This window comes from Protomyctophum bolini, assembly GCF_963924005.1.
Source record: "Protomyctophum bolini genome assembly, chromosome: 8".
Classification (NCBI taxonomy): domain Eukaryota; kingdom Metazoa; phylum Chordata; class Actinopteri; order Myctophiformes; family Myctophidae; genus Protomyctophum; species Protomyctophum bolini.
In genome coordinates this window covers 34,279,753-34,299,752 of record NC_137869.1, presented here as the reverse complement: position 1 = coordinate 34,299,752, position 20,000 = coordinate 34,279,753, and the positions used below count along the sequence as shown (strand labels likewise).

General features: G+C 44.7%; 1 protein-coding gene across 6 annotated transcripts in view; it reads right to left on the bottom strand.

Annotated features, from left to right (window-relative positions):
- The window catches only part of pik3r3b (phosphoinositide-3-kinase, regulatory subunit 3b (gamma)), a 209,395-nt gene that overhangs the window by 13,959 nt on the left and 175,436 nt on the right, over positions 1–20,000 (bottom strand). Inside the window, exon 1 of one of the 6 annotated variants that reach the window (XM_080771007.1) lies at positions 1,911–2,426. The exons of the other annotated variants lie outside the window; for them this stretch is intronic. Coding sequence (XP_080627133.1) covers positions 1,911–2,115 — 205 coding nt within the window. The 5' untranslated portion in view covers positions 2,116–2,426. Of the gene's footprint in view, positions 1–1,910; positions 2,427–20,000 lie in introns of those variants that run through there. 6 annotated transcript variants of the gene reach the window in all.

The window sequence follows — 20,000 nt, the reverse complement described above, 5'->3', positions numbered from 1 at the left end:
CAAAGATTTAGAATATTTTGACAGATTTTGACAACCGATAACAGTTACACTGGCATATTCAATTTGTAACTTTCAAACTCTCCCCCTTATAATCAGTCTACTGAATGCATTATTCATGTCACTACGCTGCACAATTGTCTGCTACCCGGGTAATATTGGCAGAGGGGTCCTTTTTTTCCTTCGGCGTGACAATGACCCCACATAGTGAATGAATGGAGCGAGTCCAGCAAAAGCTGGGGCGACTGGCAGTTAGTGCATGAATCACCAGAAAAGAGCCATTGCATTGCATTTACATCCCCATGTGAATGGGACACGCATTGAGGAGCACTCTATCCATTCACTCAGCTGTAGCTATGATACAAAGGTTTCTAAGGAGAGAGAGAGAGAGAGAGAGAGAGAGAGAGAGAGAGAGAGAGAGAGAGAGAGAGAGAGAGAGAGAGAGACAGACAATAGGAGTAGGAGAGAGAACAGAGCAGAGGAGTGAGCAGAAGAGGAGAAAGCAGATGGAGAGATTTTGTTTTAGCCTGGAGGAAACGGTGGAAGTTGACTTTTGCAGAAACCGAAAGGGTTCCAGATATCGCAACAACCCACTTCACTGCACGATACTGTAGATAGCTCATTTCCATTCATGTTATGCGATCCGCAACATGTCCAAGATCGGGATAATTAACGGGCTTGTTCGTGTTGTATTATTAAGGGCATAGAGCAGATTTAGATGGAGGTGAACAAAAAATAAAGAGCTACCGGCAAATTCTATTAAACAGCGCCTCCTCTCAACGTCCCAGATCTGCGCCATCCATTCAATCCACCAAGAGAAAGGGGGTGGGAGTCAAATGACACTTGCACGATTTACAGAGCCAGAGGAATGAATGAATGAATGAAATAGGCTACAGTTTACATGCCGGTTTACATGACAGTTGTCTAGAAAAAGAGGTAAAAGCTTAAAATGCTCGCATGTTGTCTATAGATTCAACAGACGGATATTTCCGAGTCTTTCACGATTCAGATCTTTCGTTCTCTTTCCCATCCCCCATAGCATTTCTTCACCGGTCTGAATTGGACTATTTCGGACAATCGGGACATTTTTCAAATAGCGTATTACATTATAAGTACCCGAGTAACAAAGGATGTGTATGCTTGTAGTATTTTACATTTAAGTTTAGATTTAAATAACAAACGAGACCACAGCCGTTTACATTAGGCAGTCTGCACTGTGTGCAGAGTAGACACACGATTTTTTTTTAAATTATAGCCTAAATACTTAACTAAAAACAACCGTTTTACATAATATCACACCACATCCCATATGTTGCTATTATATCGGGTGGTAGAGAAGGGATGTCAGTTTGATCTGAGACTAGATGAGACCATTATAGTCTCCAGATGAGATTGCCTGCCTGTCTGTGTCACTGCAGCTTTGTAAAGCCTTGCGCAGATAGCACTATATGCACTGGACACAAAGGTCTGCATCAAGTGCTTTTATTCTGCAACGAGGGAAACATCGGAGATAAATAATGTTTAACAGCGCTTTTTATGTCTTCCGACACGTTGTGACAATTAAGTAGGCCTATCTGACACTGTCATCGGTGTTACAGCCGTAGAAAGACTAATGAAAACGTTTTTGAATGTAGCTGCTATAACAGTGCATAATAAAGTTAGACTACAATGCGGCACATAAACGAGCTTAGAAATCACAAGCAAAACCGAAACATCGCGGCCGGGCTACACTGCGAATTTGCTAAAGCAACAACTTTAAGGAGACCAGAATAGAGTTTTATTCTCAGTTCTTCAATATTGACTGACATGCATATATAGCACTGCTGGGGATGTGCGCATCAAAGTTGAACCAATATTTTATAGTATTCAAATCTATAATGACATTCTATCAGTCAGTCAGTGACATGTCCTACCTGGTGGTTGGTCCATTTCAATATAAAATATCAGCTCTGTGGAGTAGGGCATCATCACATCTCTCCAGTCATCTTCCTCTTTTTCCGTCGTCCAAACTGTATTATACATTATTTTCACTTCTAACTTAACAAGCGACAGCCGTTTCAAGAAATGATTATTACAAAAGACGCGCAAAGACAGATGAAAATGACAAAAAAGACGCATATAAAACACTTGGTCGGATAACCCCCCTATGTTCTTCTATCTATCTCATTGGAAGTGTCCGTACAGTCAGTAACGTTATCTGAATTCCTGCTTCAGACTGGAATAAATAGATAGCAAGCGACTCTGTACAACAACAAGCACCAGGCTTCGGCTGCTCCCTCCGGCATAATAATAGGACTTCACGCTCTTCATGAAGGCCTATAAAAATGTTCTAACAGTCGCGCAGAGCAGAAAGTAGATGCCAGCTCTACATTTCAGTCCGTTGTTCTTCTTCCACCAGCTACCGGCTGCAGGCTTCATTTTAATAACTACACTCTCAGAGAGGCAGAGCGTTTCACATCACCTCGGACCGAACCACCAGCGCTCAGACTCGAGGGGGAGGGAGCAGCCGTGCTCCAACCATGACGCACGGGGAAAATGAAAACGTAAAACGTGGACGCGTGCGCCTGCCCTGCAGTCAGAGCTCGGGTCTGAAAACAATCACAGATCACACCGTGTTTGCAAAAGAGAGCCCTCGTACGAAATCACACCTGAGCCGAGATCATAGTAATTTTGCGGCTTTTCTTTGAAACGGTTGCTGACATCATCTGTGCTGTCCCCTGTTGTTACAGGCACAGTTGGTACGCGCCGGCGGGGAGAGCTGCTGATGCAGTGCGCATACTCAGGACAGATTTTTAAGCCAATAGGAAAATTACCTTGACTTCAAACTCTGAAGTCAAATTGTGTGGTTTTCCTACCTCTCTCTGTACTGTAGCACAAGCCCTGGCTCCAACTAACAGCTAGTCATCATGCACTGGTGAGGCTGTCATGGACTTCTATGCCTGGGCAAGTGACACGCCTGCAGCTTTCAAACAAAATGCATGTTTTGCAGAGTGAAATGTTTGGACTACTGTTTTGTATCATCACTGGGCTTGTCTAAGTACTGCATAGACAGAGGAAGAAGGTGCCATTAGAGGCCGAATGGAGAAGCCCATGTGACAGACAGTGACACTATAATAAACACTATGAAAATTAACTATTATTTCAAGGATGAGAGCGATTTAGAGCGTAATACAGTATTATGCACAATGGCAACACCCAACACATCACAGGGTTATCTAACAGTTGCATACACAGACACACACACCCTTGCACGTGTGTGTGTGTGTGTGTGTGTGTGTGTGTGTGTGTGTGTGTGTGTGTGTGTCAAAGCAGTAGGAGTAGATCCTTTTAACTGATATATTGGTAGGCAGAGAGATCTCCGTTATGACTATAGATACACAAAACTTGCTTAAGAAAAAACGTCATAACACGTACTCTAAAGCTGTATTTAGAATGATACTTTGTCATACAACGGTGTCGCGCACCCAAAATAGCCTTTGGACAAGCTTGTCGACTACTTTCACACAACGTCATCGTATGATGGGCATAAATGAAGCATTACAGTCCCCCCCGTCCTCTATATGCTGAGAGGTAATGGAAAAGTAATTATTTCAGAAAACAATTGGAACAGCCATCTATAGTACAATCATCTGTCCCATAGAGACTCAGACAAGGGCCAGACTGGACCAACCCCCCCCCCCCCCCCCAATAATCTACATATGATAATCTCTTATTAATAGCCCAATATCAATACATGCATGCTGGTGGTCTTCAGATCAGATGGTGGCTGCGTCATGTGGCACCAGTGATCCCAGCTGGTCTGTGTCTCTCTCTCTATCTCTCTATCTATCTCTCTGTCTGCTCGCTGGCCTACTTCAGGGAGCCACAATAAATAAAAGGCCCCAATCTGCTGTCCGTCCATCCCGTCCTCCCTTCCAATCCGCCCACTCCTCCATCCATCTCCTCGTTTCCACTCCTCTGTCTCATCTGTCCATCAAGTAGGGGAGGGGAAGGGGGAGGGGGGGGGGGAGTAGGGGTCAGTGAATGAGATCTATTTAATGCAGCAGCCCACAGCACTGTGTGTGTGCGCCCGTGCGAGCGCATGCGCGTGTGTGGGGGGGTATGGGGGCGTTGATTCCACAGATGGCTCGTGCCAGACACACACACAGCCCACAGCCCCTCTCTGTCTCTGTGTCAAACAGGTTTAATTGTTCTTGTGCGTGCTCCTGTGTGTGTGTGTGTGTGTGTGTGTGTGTGTGTGTGTGTGTGTGTGTGTGTGTGTGTGTGTGTGTGTGCGGCACATGCGTGTGCATGAGTGTATGTGGCTGGACAGATGGATCTCTAACAATGCACAGGAAACTGCCGCTGCCCCTCCTGGCCCGGAGAGAGAGAGAAGCGGCGAGGGAGATGGAACACAGATATTATGTGCGGCGTCCTCGCCATCAAGATAGCGGCCAAACAATACAGGAGAGTGGCATCAGGCCAGCCATTTTCATGACACATGCATATTCACATATGAAGTGTCTTTCTCTCTCTCTCTCACATGCACGCACACACACACACACACACACACACACACACACACACACACACACACACACACACACACACACACACACACACACACACACACACACACACACACACACACACACACACACACACACACACACACACACACACACACACACACACACACACACACACACACACACTCATTAGTTTGAGGATGATTGGTGAATTTGCTTTGAGGGAGATGGTAAGTGATGCCAGACCTGCCTTGCCTTTGCCTCCTCTGAAGCATCTGCTGTACAGGTGCTCTCTGTGTCTGTCTGTGTGTGTGTGTGTGTGTGTGTGTGTGTGTGTGTGTGTGTGTGTGTGTGTAAAGAAGTGGGAGAAGATCTGTGCACACACGGTACAGTATGCAGAGAGAGAGAAGCAGAGTGAAAGAGAGGGTGTGTGCACCACGGGCATAGGTTACCTCCAGGGAATCGGGTGTTGAGTTTGCCATTTCCGTTGCCATAGAGACCAAAAACGTCCAGCGAGGCGCTAACAATGTCTCTTTTAAGGGCATTGCCATTGTGTGGGAGCTCTATGTCATCCCCACACACACACACACACACACACACACACACACACACACACACACACACACACACACACACACACACACACACACACACACACACACACACACACACACACACACACACACACACACACACACACACACACACACACACACGCAAATCTTACTTTGTAATACATACCAAGCACAGAATTGTGTAGCCTGCAAGTTGTTAACTTTTTTTCATGTGCAGAATACTGTGTGCCCACTGTTGGACCACAAGGGTATTGCAAGTGGGCCCTCAAAGAATTGCCAAAACACTAATGATTATATAATATTCATATTGAAAAGTGATACCAGTAAATAATAACCTTAACGACTTTAGCTCCATTGATCCAACATGAACAGAATCAATCGATTGATTATATGCTCTGACAATAAAATACAAACGCTTTCAAGATCTGATGTCTCCCGAGACCCACACTAGTGAAAATAGCCAATCTATAAGCTCTATAAGTGTCTTTTGAATTTCTGAAAATCTTTTTTTATTTTTTAGGAAACTGAAAAAAGGGCTATTTATTTACCCATCAAAACGGATCCCAAACCTTGGTCCTGAACCATGCAGTATTGTCCCAAACCTTGGTCCTGACCCATGCAGTATTGTCCCAAACCTTGGTCCTGAACCATGCAGTATTGTCCCAAACCTTGGTCCTGACCCATGCAGTGGGTCCGTGACCAGGACCAGGACCAGGACCTGGTCCTGACCCATGCAGTGTTTGGGAAACACTGCCCTAAACAGCAGGTAGCGTGACTCGTGTGTCAGTATCTGTATGATGGCCTTTACAATATTATAGCAAAAGGATGTTCTTCTTGAAAAACAAGGGGTACCGTACTATATATACGTATACAGCACACTCAGTTTAATCCGTCTTTCCGTTTCTGGGTGAGCGCAGGGGCAGAGACCCATCAATAATTGAGCATGCTTTGTGTATGTTTCTGTGTGTTTATATATATGCAAGCGTGCTCACACACGATCGTGCAGAACATGTTTGAGGTCACACAGCACCTGTGACCCTGGTTGAGACCATCCAGAACTGGCCCGCTCTCCCTTTTCCCTCGACAACAAATCTTTTCACCTAAAAATTGTCAATCTACAAGCTCACCTGTAGATCTTCTATTCTCACTGATTGTTTGCCTATTATGACGTGCCCAAAATAGGGACTCTGGGGTTAATGTGGTTGAATGCAATCAGCTAACTCATATCCTGCTTTTTTCGCTGCCTAAGCACTCTGCCCTTCCTAGAGAGATGTGATGGAAAGTGAGGCGGCATGAAGAGGAGGGTCAACACGTGCTGCCATGGGTGAGCGGAGTCATCGTGACCCGCCAACACCTGTGAATAGACGCCTGATCTCTGTCACTGCGCGTTTGTCTGGGTTAGCTTAGCCCAAAGACCGCAAACCCTTTGAAGACACAAAATCTCCTCGTGATCCAAAATCACGTACTTTTATTGTTATGTTTAATATTAAATACTTTTGTACTAGGCATCTACAAATGGATCGCTTTTTATAAATCAGAGCAGTCCGTATTCATTTTAGAGAATCCTTTTTCAATGTATGCATTTGTGATTTGCAGACTTTGAGTTGTGGGTTCTATACAGTACATAGTTTGTCTACGCTGTGTGCGTGCGTGCGTGCATGCGTGTGTGTTGCAACAGACCACTGATTTAAAAAGACACCGCAAAGAAAGTATGCTATGTCTCCCAGAGACATTTCCCTATATACAAGAGACCTACTACTGCACACATAACCAGGCCGATCTATCAACAAGTGTCTGTGTGCGGTTAAACACTTCACATGTAGACACCACATTTACTGTCAAGGGAGAGACAGCCATGGAGAGGGAGGGGCAGAAGGAGGGACGGACGGACAGATGGATGGAGGGACGGAGAGGGAATCTGCATGGATACAGTGCTAGACCAAGGCAACCATATTCTGTAGATCAGGGGTTCTCAAACTTTTTAATTTCAAAGATCCCCATAACTCTGAGAGTGTACAAAAGGAACCAAATACGTTCAGTGAAAACAGCTGATCTACAAGTCCACAGTGCGACGCATTGTGAGCTTTTGTAGGTCGACTATTTTCTGGCAGGAGATTTGGGGCTCTATTTTCGTCCATGCTGAACCCCTTATCAGTAAACGTCTTTGCCTTTTTTTTTTAGTCCTACTAGCGTGCATGCATGCGTGGGTGCGTGCATGTTTCTCTACTGTCATTACGCATGTCCACATTAACACCTGGATTTCTGCAGTGCAGAAGAAAGTTTCATTGTACAGCTCTGTGGCTGTGCACCACTTTTGTTAGTTCTGTGCTCATTGTCCCTCGCCCATAGTGCTTTCATAACTCATCTGCCGCCATATTAACTAGAGTGGAAAGTGCAATTCAACTGCAGACGGCAATCGGCTGTTCCCCCACGCAAGACCCCAACGCTAAACATAGACAGTGGCAGAGAGGGAGGGGGGGGGGGGGGCACAGGGACACATTCTGGTGTGTACATACAGTACGCACACACAAAGAGACAGTTGCATAATGCGGCGAGTCACTTTTCTATATATTATGCATAACTTTTCATTGAGGTTGCAGCGTTTTGGGCCACCCAAACCTGTCTAGTACGCTATGTTCTGCCTTCGCTCCTCATGTTGAAATCCAATGAGAAGAGTAGATCAGAGTCATTAGACTGTTATAGCCTCTCACCCTGTTAATGTGATACATCCAAAAGTGCCTACATAAGCCATATGGCTCTCAGGGCTACCCAGAGTGCTGTGTGAGTGAGTGTGACATTGTGTGCGTGTGCATGTGCATGTGCATGTGTATGTGTCAGTGTGTGTGTGTGTGTGTGTGTGTGTGTGTGTGTGTGTGTGTGTGTGCGCGTGCGCGCGCACAAATGAGCCTCCATTTCTCCATTGTATGTCTGTCTACATGTTACAGTAGCTTTCGATGAAATGCATTGAGTATGCTGACATTATGTTTGACAGCATGTGTGTGTGTGTGTGTGTGTGTTTTTGTTTGCATGCATAAATTCTTGAGTGTGTGTACTGTATGTACAGTATCAGTATATGTGTGTCTGCGTGTGCATACGGTGTGTATATTCACAAGCCCCTGAGTGTGAAAGTGCATGTGATTGTATGTGTGTATGTGAGCATGTGTGTCCACCAGCACCATACGGGCCGGGCTCCTGCAGCTTGCAGTACAACAGCGTCAGTGGGTTGAGGCACTGCAGTGAGCCATGCAGAGAGGCCACATTTCCTGCTATGGCTACATATGGTGGCTCAAACACCGTCCGTCCCCCAACTCCAACCACACACGGATCTGCTCACTCCTGAAAACCGCTTGAAAATCCCACAATCCATTCAACGGGAAAAGAAAGGTTTGGTTGATTCACACAGCTTTCACTGTCCCATGTACCCATACAAAAAACAAACCGCAAAATACACTCAAACATGCATGGACATCAAAAAGAAAATATGATTTCCCCCCTTTTCCCTACATAGCTTTGCTGTTCCCGTTACCATGCAAGGTTTCCATCCAGCACCTGCTACAACCATGTTACAATACAGGCCAATGGCCCACCCTCTTCTTCCTATAAGCATGTACTGTTTGTATGAGGATATATGAAATGTATTCTTTCTCTGGAGAGATATCATTTAAACAATCTAATACAGCATCATTAACATGGATTGCTTTTTATTATATATTTTGTTTCCCTTTCAAGGAATAAATCAGTTGGTCAAGATTAACCACTTAAACGTGTGTGTGTGTGTGTGTGTGTGTGTGTGTGTGTGTGTGTGTGTGTGTGTGTGTGAGGGTGCGCGCGCACGTTTGTGTGTGTGTGTATTCACAAGCCCTTGAGTGTGAAAGTGCATGTGTTTGTATGTGTAGGTAGTATGTGTCTTGGTGAGCTGTGTGCCGGCATGGGAGTCATGTGTGCTCAAATTCAAGCAAACCCATTAACTTGGCTGCAAGTTTCAAGCTCAGACAATTCAACAAGAAGCTCTGGTTCTAGTCCTCTCCTCACTGATCTATCTATCTAATGTGCTGAGAATCAAACCTGAGACCAATTACTATATATAAAATGGATTCAATTACTTTTCCGGAATTGACTGATCTGTCCTGGCACTATCGAACCAATAAAATTGGCTCAAAAGTGTAATCCACCCGCCTTAAGCTGGAGGCAGGCAGAGGAAAAATGCTAGCAGTAGCTGAAAGGATTTCAGTTAATTACTGAGACGTGCAGCCCGCTGTCACTGATCCTCACCTTTGGTGTGAGGGTTAGAAGAATGATTCATATCACGCCTCCAAGAATGATGTGTGTTGTTTGAGAAGGACTTATACTATAAATTGCTCTAGCAGTAGCAGTTGTAATTGTTACCATAAGTAAACACAAAGCGGGGGTGACCCAATAGAATCCTTTTCTTTTTCTTTTTTTAATAATATGTTTTATCCCACGATTTTGTAACACATTTTTCACCCCTGTGTCAATTATATTTTGTGATCCTGGGCTCTACACACCCTCCGCCAACCTAGTCCCCATATATGGGGGACATGGTGAGAGCAACGGACTTGAACTCATGCTTCCTTCATGCCTGAGTGTCCAAGTCGCTCCTTTACACCTGACAGGGGGGAGTTTCCCTGGTTGGACGTAGCGCGTGGAAGGAACACGTTATTCCAACCAGTTCCTTTCCCCTCCATCAGGCGCCCCGGCTGGCCAGGGGGAGGCAGTTTAGAGACCAGGATTACTGCATGTTTTTTGTGAGGGTACCTACCCTATAGGGGACACGGGGAGAACATGCAAACTAGAATGGTTTTCCTCCAAATGGATATGAATTTGATCCCCATCTGAAAATATGCTGTGTCAGTGACATGACCTCATTAGAGAAGATTGTTAAAATGATTGTTAAAAACTAAAATGTTTACAAATGTTTCTAAAATAGCATCTACAAGCTCTCCACGCCTGAGCTTGTGGATAGGCTATTTTGGAATAGTCAAAGTACTCATTCATGTGGCCAGCCTGTAGCCCAATTGATTTCCATTATCAAACGTAATACGAAAATGCATGGAGGTACTTCTTTGGCATACTGGCAGTATGCAGGGAGGAACTTGGAGCTGATCTTTCTTCTCACAAACCTCTTACACCTCATTTATACTTAGTTGAATTCTGGTGCCATGCACCGTGTTGTGAGTACAAATCACAGGCTTTATAGACGGCTTGCCTCTTACAGAGCCAGTTGGACAGACCGACAGGAACACAGACTCAAACTATTTTGTGCACCTCTGGCTTTTTGTAATTGACACCCCCCACCCGCCTCTCTCTCTCTCTCTCTCACTCCCTCCATCCTTCTCTCTCCCTCTATCTCTCTCTCTCTCTCATCCTCTAACTGCTAGCGAGCAGACAGTGCAGAGCAGACAAGAGCTGAGTCGGTACGGGTGATGTCATCCTGCAATGTGAGCATCCCCATGGCCCTGATCCCATGATGCAACACTGGTGACACTCTGGAAGAGGTTGCTGCCTGCTACTGCTGCTGGCAGTGGCCAAAAAACTGCTGAGTGGACCGTGTGTCTTTATCCTCGCGTTCTCTCTCTTTCCCCGATGTGTGTGTGCGCGCACGCAATTCTCTCTTATTCTCTCTGTCCTACATATTTCACTTCTCTCCCCTCCTCTTCCTCTTCATAGCTTTTTCTGTCCTTGCCTCGCTTTTGATCTATGTTGCTTTTTGTTTTTTTCCTCCATTGCCGCCTCTCTTCTTTTCTCTTCCCTTTCTTTGTATCTCTCTATTCCTGTGCCCTACATTTTCATTGTTTCATTTGATCGGACCCCCCCCCCCCCCCCCACACACACACACACACACACACTCATCACTTCCCCACCCTCCCTCTGGCTCTTCTCTTCTATTTGCTCTCTGCCCACACATACCCTCTCCCAACCCCGCACCCCCCTCTCTGCCTCCTGAGCTCTCATTGGTTGTCAAGGCACCGGGCCACCATGGCTCAGCATATATTACTCATGCAGGAGCGCAGTCAGCCAGGCAGGCAGGCACAGACAGACAGGCACAGGCACAGGCACAGGCACAGGCACAGGCACAGGCACAGGCACAGGCACAGGCACAGGCACAGGCAGACAGACAGACAGACAGACAGACAGACAGACAGACAGACAGACAGACAGACAGACAGACAGACAGACAGACAGACAGATAGAGAGAGAGAGAGTAGAGAGAGATAGAGTAGAGAGAGATAGAGAGAGAGAGAGATAGAGTAGAGAGAGATAGAGAGAGAGTCAGGCAGGCTACAGGGAGGAAGCCAGTCAGGCAGACGTACTACAACCAGAGATAGGTTCACTGCACTTAACTCTTTCCTCACCACATGACATGGTCTCCATTTCAAGCCCTTTCCCTATGCATGACTCGCACTGCCGCTGTCTTAGCTCCACATTGTGTGGTTTTGTGTTATTGGAATTATAATCATGCAGCTTTGCTTGAAAGTGTCATATTGATTTTACACCAAAAGAGAGAAGAGAAATGAAGAAATGAAAGTGTTTCACTATAAGCTGTTATTTGGTTATTTAGCTAACATACCATGCCATTACAGACCAATACTGTTCTTATATAACATAATGTACACAGTACATTATAAAGCGAGGTTATCTCAAGGAGTTTGTCAATCATTTGTCTGCTAACCTTTCAGAATTGAATGGATTGAATTGGATCAACAGCTCTAGTCTACACAATGACCTACTCATACTGATCTACTCATACTGTAGACAGAGGCAGCTACAGAAAGGCAGAGTAGACTATAAGAATACAAAACAAACATACCATATCTCACTTATAATAAATTAACCAAGGCACTATGTAGCTCTCTCTGGGTCGTCCTCAGACGAGCCCTCCGTCGTTGCTTCCAGTCACCCTGGTTTTCCATACATCTGGATAAGAGTGTCTGCTAAATGCCTAAATTGTAAATTGTGTGTGTGTGTGTGTGTGTGTGTGTGTGTGTGTGTGTGTGTATATATATATATATATATATATATATATATATATAGCAAGTAGAACATGCCCCTGAGTTGAGCTGCAAAACTGTTTGCATTCTAGCTCCACAAACAGCACCACTAAAAGCTCTTGAAAGTATTTGACCTTTGTTGAAACAAGAGCACCACAACATTGTGTTGTTATGGACACATCTTTAAATGTCATTTCCAATGCAAGTCTTTTCCTAGCGTCAACTGGCCCATAAGATTAGCACGCCGCCTCGCATGACCGTCTGTACGTGCAGCTGACCTGGTTTGAACTCGGGGAGCCGTGGATGGGCCTCTGTCAGGCTTCTGACCTGGTGGAGGATTAGAGGGGAAGCTCAAACTAGGTGTGTCATCGTTTTGAGAGAGGCAGGGAGCAGAACGCAGAGCAGAGTGCAGGGCAGTATGGTGCCTGACCTTATGGACCTTATAGGTAGGCTGTGTCCCGTACTGTACTGTATCTCCCTCTGACAGTCTTTCACTTCCAATTATGTCTGTCTTGTCTGGATAAAAAAGCTTTCCAGTTGTACAGCTACAGCATTTGAAAACCTGTAAACAGTCTATTTGCTACACATGAAAGCAGCTTGAAGCTACAACTAAAAGGTTTACACTATAGCTAAGCCTATAAGCACATCCTTTGTATACAATGTTGATTTGTTTCTATTGTAGTGAAGAATCATCTCTAGTACTGTTCAAGGCGAGAATGTACACCGGAATGGAAGTGGTCTGATGTGCATTTGCATTTTCCCTCGTTTTGGATGCCATTCAAATTGCTTGTATACTCAGCGGATGCAGGCGAATATGGGAGCATCAGTGGCTATGCAAATGTGTGGCACAATGTGCACACAAAAGGAAAAATGAAAAAAATAAATCACACAGGCCAAAAAGCAATCAATACCTGACAGAGAAATATTGCTGGGAACTGTCTAAGGAATGTTTCCCGTCCCAATCCCTGCAGGTCACCTTCTTTTAAGACCAGAATGAGGATATCGAATGCCATTACACACTGGTACAGTAAAATCCTCAACGTTCATTTATCCATTTGTGAGTCTGAGGGTGTACAAACGTAACCGCCTTCTCTCAGATTTATAGTATACAGTGAAGATTTTACTGTGAAGGCCTACGTTTAATTGGCTGTGTCTGTGTATCCTCATACATTAAACAAAGCCTCACACAGAGCCATTACCACAAGAGTCTGATTAATAGCTGGCTGCAGGCCTTTCCCTGGGCTAGATAGGAGACCATATGAGGTCAAACAAGGAGACTACCAACTTTGTTCCAATAGTGTCTTTAATTTTACAGCAGTCATCCCCTAACTACTCGTTTCTTTAAAAACAATCTGTCGTGACGGCGGTAATAATTTGTTTACACGCTGGGTCAGCACAGTGCAAACCACAATTAACTTGATAGTTGTGTTAATATTGAACTTGGTTGAGGAATCACTGACAAATCATTTGTAAACATGTGACCATGAAACCACAGCTAAAAGGGGAATCACGCACATAAAAAGGAAAGTTTTACGACTCAGGGATCATAAGTGTGTGGGTGTGGAGTCAATTTAGGACATAATGAGACTTGTGACTATGACTTGCAACACTTAAACCTATATATACTTCATTGAGCGGGGTTCCCCAGGGATCTTTACACCAGGGGTCCAACACTTAAACCTATATATACTTCATTGAGCGGGGTTCCCCCGGGGTCTTTACACCAGGGGTCCCTATATATACTTCATTGAGCGGGGTTCCCCAGGGGTCTTTACACCAGGGGTCCGCAAGGAACTTTGGCCTCAGGCCAATTCTTTTCTAAGCCATTATGGTGGGCCAGAACACAATCAATGGCCAATCATACTCCTTTTGGAACAAGAGCTCTTCCATGGTTCAAGGTCTCTTCGTTAGAACGAGAAAATAAAGTGTTCTGTCCATCAATCCAAAGCCATTGCTGTCCATATCCTGGACTGTCAGTCAGATATTGTCAATGATTTACACAATCATTTGTAGGGACTACTAGGGATGGATATTATCAGTGGTGGGCCAGTTTTGGGCCACGGCCGCCTGTTACCTACAGCTGCTCTAAATATTGCCTGCCTGTTTCACTTAATATTGTTCACTTAATGTGACATGCCCAGAATAGAGTAGGGATGCCAGGGTTCATGTGGTTTAAGGATCATACATACTCCAGTTTTTGGTGATAGGTTATCACTGCGGTGTAGTTTTTAAAGGGTTGGAAAACTACACCATTACGTCAGTCGCGGTGATGATCAGCTATCACCGCCGACACAGACCCATCTCTCTGTTTTTTACTATCAGACAAGTCTTTTCACTCTGGAGCTATCACCCCCGTTCACTGATTGGTGTAGAAGTTGGGTAAACCACAGGGAGGCGGGGTCAATCCTTAAGGACATCACCGCGAGTATGATGGCCTCAACTATTCTGATAGCTTATCACCTAAAACGGTGATAACCTATCACCAAAAACTGGAGTATGTATGAGCCTTAAGGAAGATAAAGTGTGCAGATCTGCATATTTCCTTCCTTGTGACAATTTAGGCCTGTTTTCCTGGGTCACTGATAAGTCACAAGTTAGTTTGGATGCAGCCTGTAGGCTTCAAAGTCAAATCAAGTCTGAAGCAATCATACTATATAGCTGGCATTCTGGTGTAAAACAAATATGTCAACTTGACACCTCAAAGGCACAGGACAAAATTCCCAGACTGGGTGGGAAAATCTTGGAGCCAGTACTGAATGTGTAATGCCATCCACTCAATCAATAAACTAGCTTGTCTGGTGCCCTTGAGCAAGTTACCTCTATGGCTGTACAGGAAAAGTTGCATGTGTGTTTATAGCCGTAAGGCCCATACAGTGTTGAAACTAACCCCTGCTCATTATGTTAGGGTGGGATGGCCAGTGTACAGAGGACAGAGTACAGAGTACAGAGAACATGCAATGGGGCTGGTTTTCAAGATACTCAAGGGACCACTGCCCATGTACCCGTCTATTGAAATACAGCATACAGCACCAGAGTGAGCTCCACTGATCTCATTTCCCCCAGATTCAGCACGAACATGGGGATGAATTCATTGTTGTTATGTCACCAAAATGTGGAATGCCCTACCAACAGCCATCAAAAAGTGCGACTCCGTATTGTCCTTCAAATCCGCCATGAAAGAGTACTTGCAACTGGACCTATAAGTCGTAAATATAGGCAACTTTTACTGCTCCTAGTATGAAGTACTTAGTTCTTACAAAGTATATCAGAATCAATAGCAAAATGGCCACCAAGTCAATATGGTCAAGTGTTTGGCCCACTTCTTGGCCAAACAATGAAAAAGAAACAGGCCCCCTGCAGTGCTGAGCATGCTGTGAATGGCGGTTTATAGGCTTATTGTGTGAAAGGTCATTTAGACAGACACCACGAGACAAAACAGTGACCTTTACAGTCCCCGTGTGTGGGGCGTTGGGGTGGGACTTCTCGGGTGGCAGGTGTACAAACAGACTTTTACCCAGACAACCAAAAGGGCCAGGCCCAGTGTTTGTGACACTCACACACAGCCTGCTGTGGTGCCTGAGATGCAGGGTCACCGCAGGCACACAGGGGGCATGACAACCACAACCATGCACGGAGGCACGCACGCACTCACGCACACACACATACACACACACACACACACACACACACACACACACACACACACACACACACACACACACACACACATGCGCACACACACAGACGTACAAGTAGACATGATCGCTGTAGTTTCATGACACCCGCAAGCTCGCACCAGACTAAATGAAACACGTCAGAGTGAGCCAGCTTGACCGGTGCCGCCCGACATTAAGGGATTCCAACACCCCCGGGCCGGAAATGAAGGACTTGCAGGAGGAAAGAGGGAAGGCGAGGGGGATGATCGAGGACCGAAGAGGCAACTGAGGTAAACAAGATGGTCGTGTGGTGGGTGAAAAGTATGCAGTGGCACTGCCAAGTACAGAGCCGCCACTCCTGCCGCTGCTTCTCGGCCTGGGGTGTGAGAGAGGGAAAGCAGACATGTGGGCTGGAGTGTGTGGGCAATGTATAGTGTAGAACTCATACTGAACTGTGATGCCACAACACTGGACCCCCACCTTAAATTTAAACCCTGCATAATTGACCCGGTATGCACCATAAACGCCTGTTGAATGATGCCACAGTGTCCACTGGCCACAGCAGGTCATAAACTCGACTGAACTGTAAAATGAAACTTGTGTCTCTCAATTAACTGCAACTGGGCCGTTTCTGGTGGCAGAAATCTACAAACCTCTCTCTCTCTCTCAGTATATAGACTATATAGGCCCTCATTTATCAACAAATTTGGGTGTACTGAGTTGATAAATGAGGGCCTGCCCTATATCTACCTACTCACAAAGCAATAGGTCATTTTCTGCCACCAATGCCATGTTTTATTACATGCATGTGAAAAGGGAAAGGGGTGGCTTTAAGGCCAATGAATGTGATTATTTTTAGATTAAGATATCATAAAATTAGTACATGCACCACAGAGTTAATGACAGATATTAAAGCAAATGTAATGGACAGTAATTTCCCTGCACACTCTACTCATTGATAAATGTAAATGAGTGGCCAACTGGGGATAGCATTGCCTTTATGCTCAAGCTCACAATACATTGTACTGTAGATCGGCTATATTTGGCAAACGTTCTCTCCAGAATAAGGGTGCTGGGGTTCAAGTCGTTAACACAATGTGTGCTTGAGAAAGTTAGATAAATTGCTAGTGAAGGTTAACGTCAGCAAAGCTAAACAGAGGGAGAGGGGAATGTTTAACTGAGCAACAGAACATCTTTCAGACAGGCCCTAATAAACGCCCTGCCCTCAAGGAAACCCTGCTCTAGTCACCGCTGTGCTGTAATGAACGGCCCCCGAAAAATTAAACCTTTTCACCCCATTACTCATCAGAAATGCTAATGCAACGGGGTGCTGCCTGGACACGCACGCACGTTTTGGCTATGAAATGCTGACAATGAAGTTGAAATGACCTGAAGTGACTTTTAACTTGACATGAAAGGACTTTTGGCGAGAGGCACGTTGTTGAAACCTCATGTGAGCCTGTGAGTGCCAATACGCTGTCTGTCAGTGTCTGACACTGATAGTTGAGCAGTGTGTGTGTGTGTGTGTGTGTGTGTGTGTGTGTGTGTGTGTGTGTGTGTGTGTGTGTGCCCTCAGCAGGTGCGAGCAGAGTGTGATCAGCTTGTGATCTTCCACATATTAGATTAGAAGAGAATTGGGGAGGGGGGATGAAGGGGAGGGAGCATGGGCAGGAGAGGATTGCTTAGTGTGTGTGTGTGTGTGTGTGTGTGTGTGTGTGTGTGTGTGGCAATCACAAAAGCCTGATTTAAACTAGTGTAAATGGTGTCCCGTGCCAAAAATAGGAGGATCTGCAAGCTCACAGCGCACCACCATGCACGTGTTGCGCTGAGGTTGTTGATCAGCAATTTCTGGCGTGGAACACCGTCGGACCGACGGAATAAACTCAGGGCTATAAGAAACATATAGAAACTTTCTTTCGGCAGAAACCTCTCTTTCGGCTATCCTGTTTTCTACCTCATCTCCCCTTCATCTCCCATCAAGCCAATAGTTTATTGTAGCGTGAAACAATGAGGCATAGGGAAACGGTCATTTAAAAAGTGAAAAAGGTATACCGTATGCACATTTAAATATGCTATAAAGCAATACCTTTTCTCAAAATGTTAATGACTTTTCTTTTTTTATTCAGACAGCCAGCAATGGGTAAAAAAACTCAAAAGAAATTTGTCTCTGTGATGCATCTACTGTATCAATCTGCATTCAAATATTTTCCTAGAAGCTTCGTCATTGGTCGATTTGCCCATAGATATATATATAAGAAAGCTAGATGGCTCACCCGCGCTCTGGCCAATGGAGAGCGACATTGATACGTGGCGGCCATTTTACCGAGGGGAAGCATAACATTGTGGGCATGTACTTTTAAATAACCATAACTCGCTCAATTTTCAACCAATTTTTGTTTGAGCTGCCATTGAACATACTGTACTGTAGCCCCTCAGCAAGATGGCCGCCGGGTGAACTACGTCTATAGCCTTTATATATGTCTACTTCCTGATTGGTTAGTCATTTCTGCAAAGCTTCTAGGAAAATCTATGAATGCAGATTATGGCCCCTAGATGTGTCACAGAGACTAACATTTTTTGGGAGCGTTTTACTCATTGCTGGCTGTCTGAATTTTAAAAAATAATAAAAAAAGGTCATTACATATTATTGCTATGGCTATTTAAGCTGAGTTTCAGGAGCCAGCTAAAATGAGGACAGAGAGGGCGAGGTGGGCGTGTGGTGTGCATCTGCATATGACACGGCACTTTATTACATTTAATTTGCCCCCATTTTGCAAAAGACTGCTGTTGCATGTTGATCACTGAAGCACATGATGATAGCAAATGACAATTCTAAGGCAGCCTACTGGATCCTGTCTCATAGCTGATGCCTTGACATGCCACAAACCACCACAGGCAGAGCCAGGCCTCCATGACAACGGGGCTTCTGGGCCACCTATTAAAATGATAAATGCTGCATTAACATTTAGCATTGCACCGATACCACTCTTCATGACCGAGCATGAGTGCTTTCATCTTTAACCAAGTATGACAATTTTCAATTAATACGGCTGTCTTTTCACATTAGTTGTTTTTAAAATGCAACAATAGAAAATGCTACGTTTTTGCCGAGGACGGGCCGCCATTATGCCTAGCAGTTGTTGAGCAACTAAATAGCAAACTTTAGGCGCCCGTCATCCCTCTGAGTTATGGGATCTAAACAGTTCCAACGTCCCTCCAGGTTATGGGATCTTACTATAGAAACTATAGATCAGAGGTGCCCAAAATATATACAGATCTGGATCTACCTGTAGATCACAAAGGCTGTGCAGGTAGACCACATGACATGCCCCTAAATATATATAATTTAAATATTATATATAGAAAAAAACTATTCTTTGACATAAAAAAGGGCATATGTCAGCTCAAACACAATGCAATATAGTTTGTTTTCAATAGTGTTGCGCACAAACGTCAGTAGCATTAACCCTACCCAATTCAAACGTCAGTAGCATTAACCCTACCCAATTCAAACGTCAGTAGCATTAACCCTACCCAATTCAAACGTCAGTAGCATTAACCCTACCCAATTCAAACGTCAGTAGCATTAACCCTACCCAATTCAAACGTCAGTAGCATTAACCCTACCCATCAGTAGTGCGTTCGTCTTATATGTATAACGGGGGATAATACTTTTTTAGGTGAGTAGATCGATCTTGTTGAGCTGGTCATTTTTGAAGTAGCTCTCAAGTCAAAATAATGTGGGCATCCCTGCTATACATTATTTATTTTGATAATTGGTACTGGTCATTGTCAGTCATATCTTCGTAAGTTATTTAATTGTCATATCTGCTGTGTGTAGTTTGTGTTTAAAAAACCCAAAAGGCAAACACATTTTGGTGTTTATTTATATACACCAATGTTGAAATCAAGCCAAGTAAAATGTCATGATTGTGACAGCTGAGTTAAGGCTACCAGGGACAAGGCGGAATGTGAGGTCTGCCGAGGACAAAGCCATGGGCACGCCATGTTAGCCTGATAGCTAGCTACAGCTAATGAGACCTTAATTGTCTATCTCCATCAAGTCAAACATATAACACACACACACACACACACACACACACACACACACACACACACACACACACACACACACACACACACACACACACACACACACACACACACACACAAGGTAATCAGTGTTGGTTTAGCAGTCATTTAATGCTAATGGAAATTTAAGTGGTCCTCTTGCGGGGCCTGGTTAATACCTTT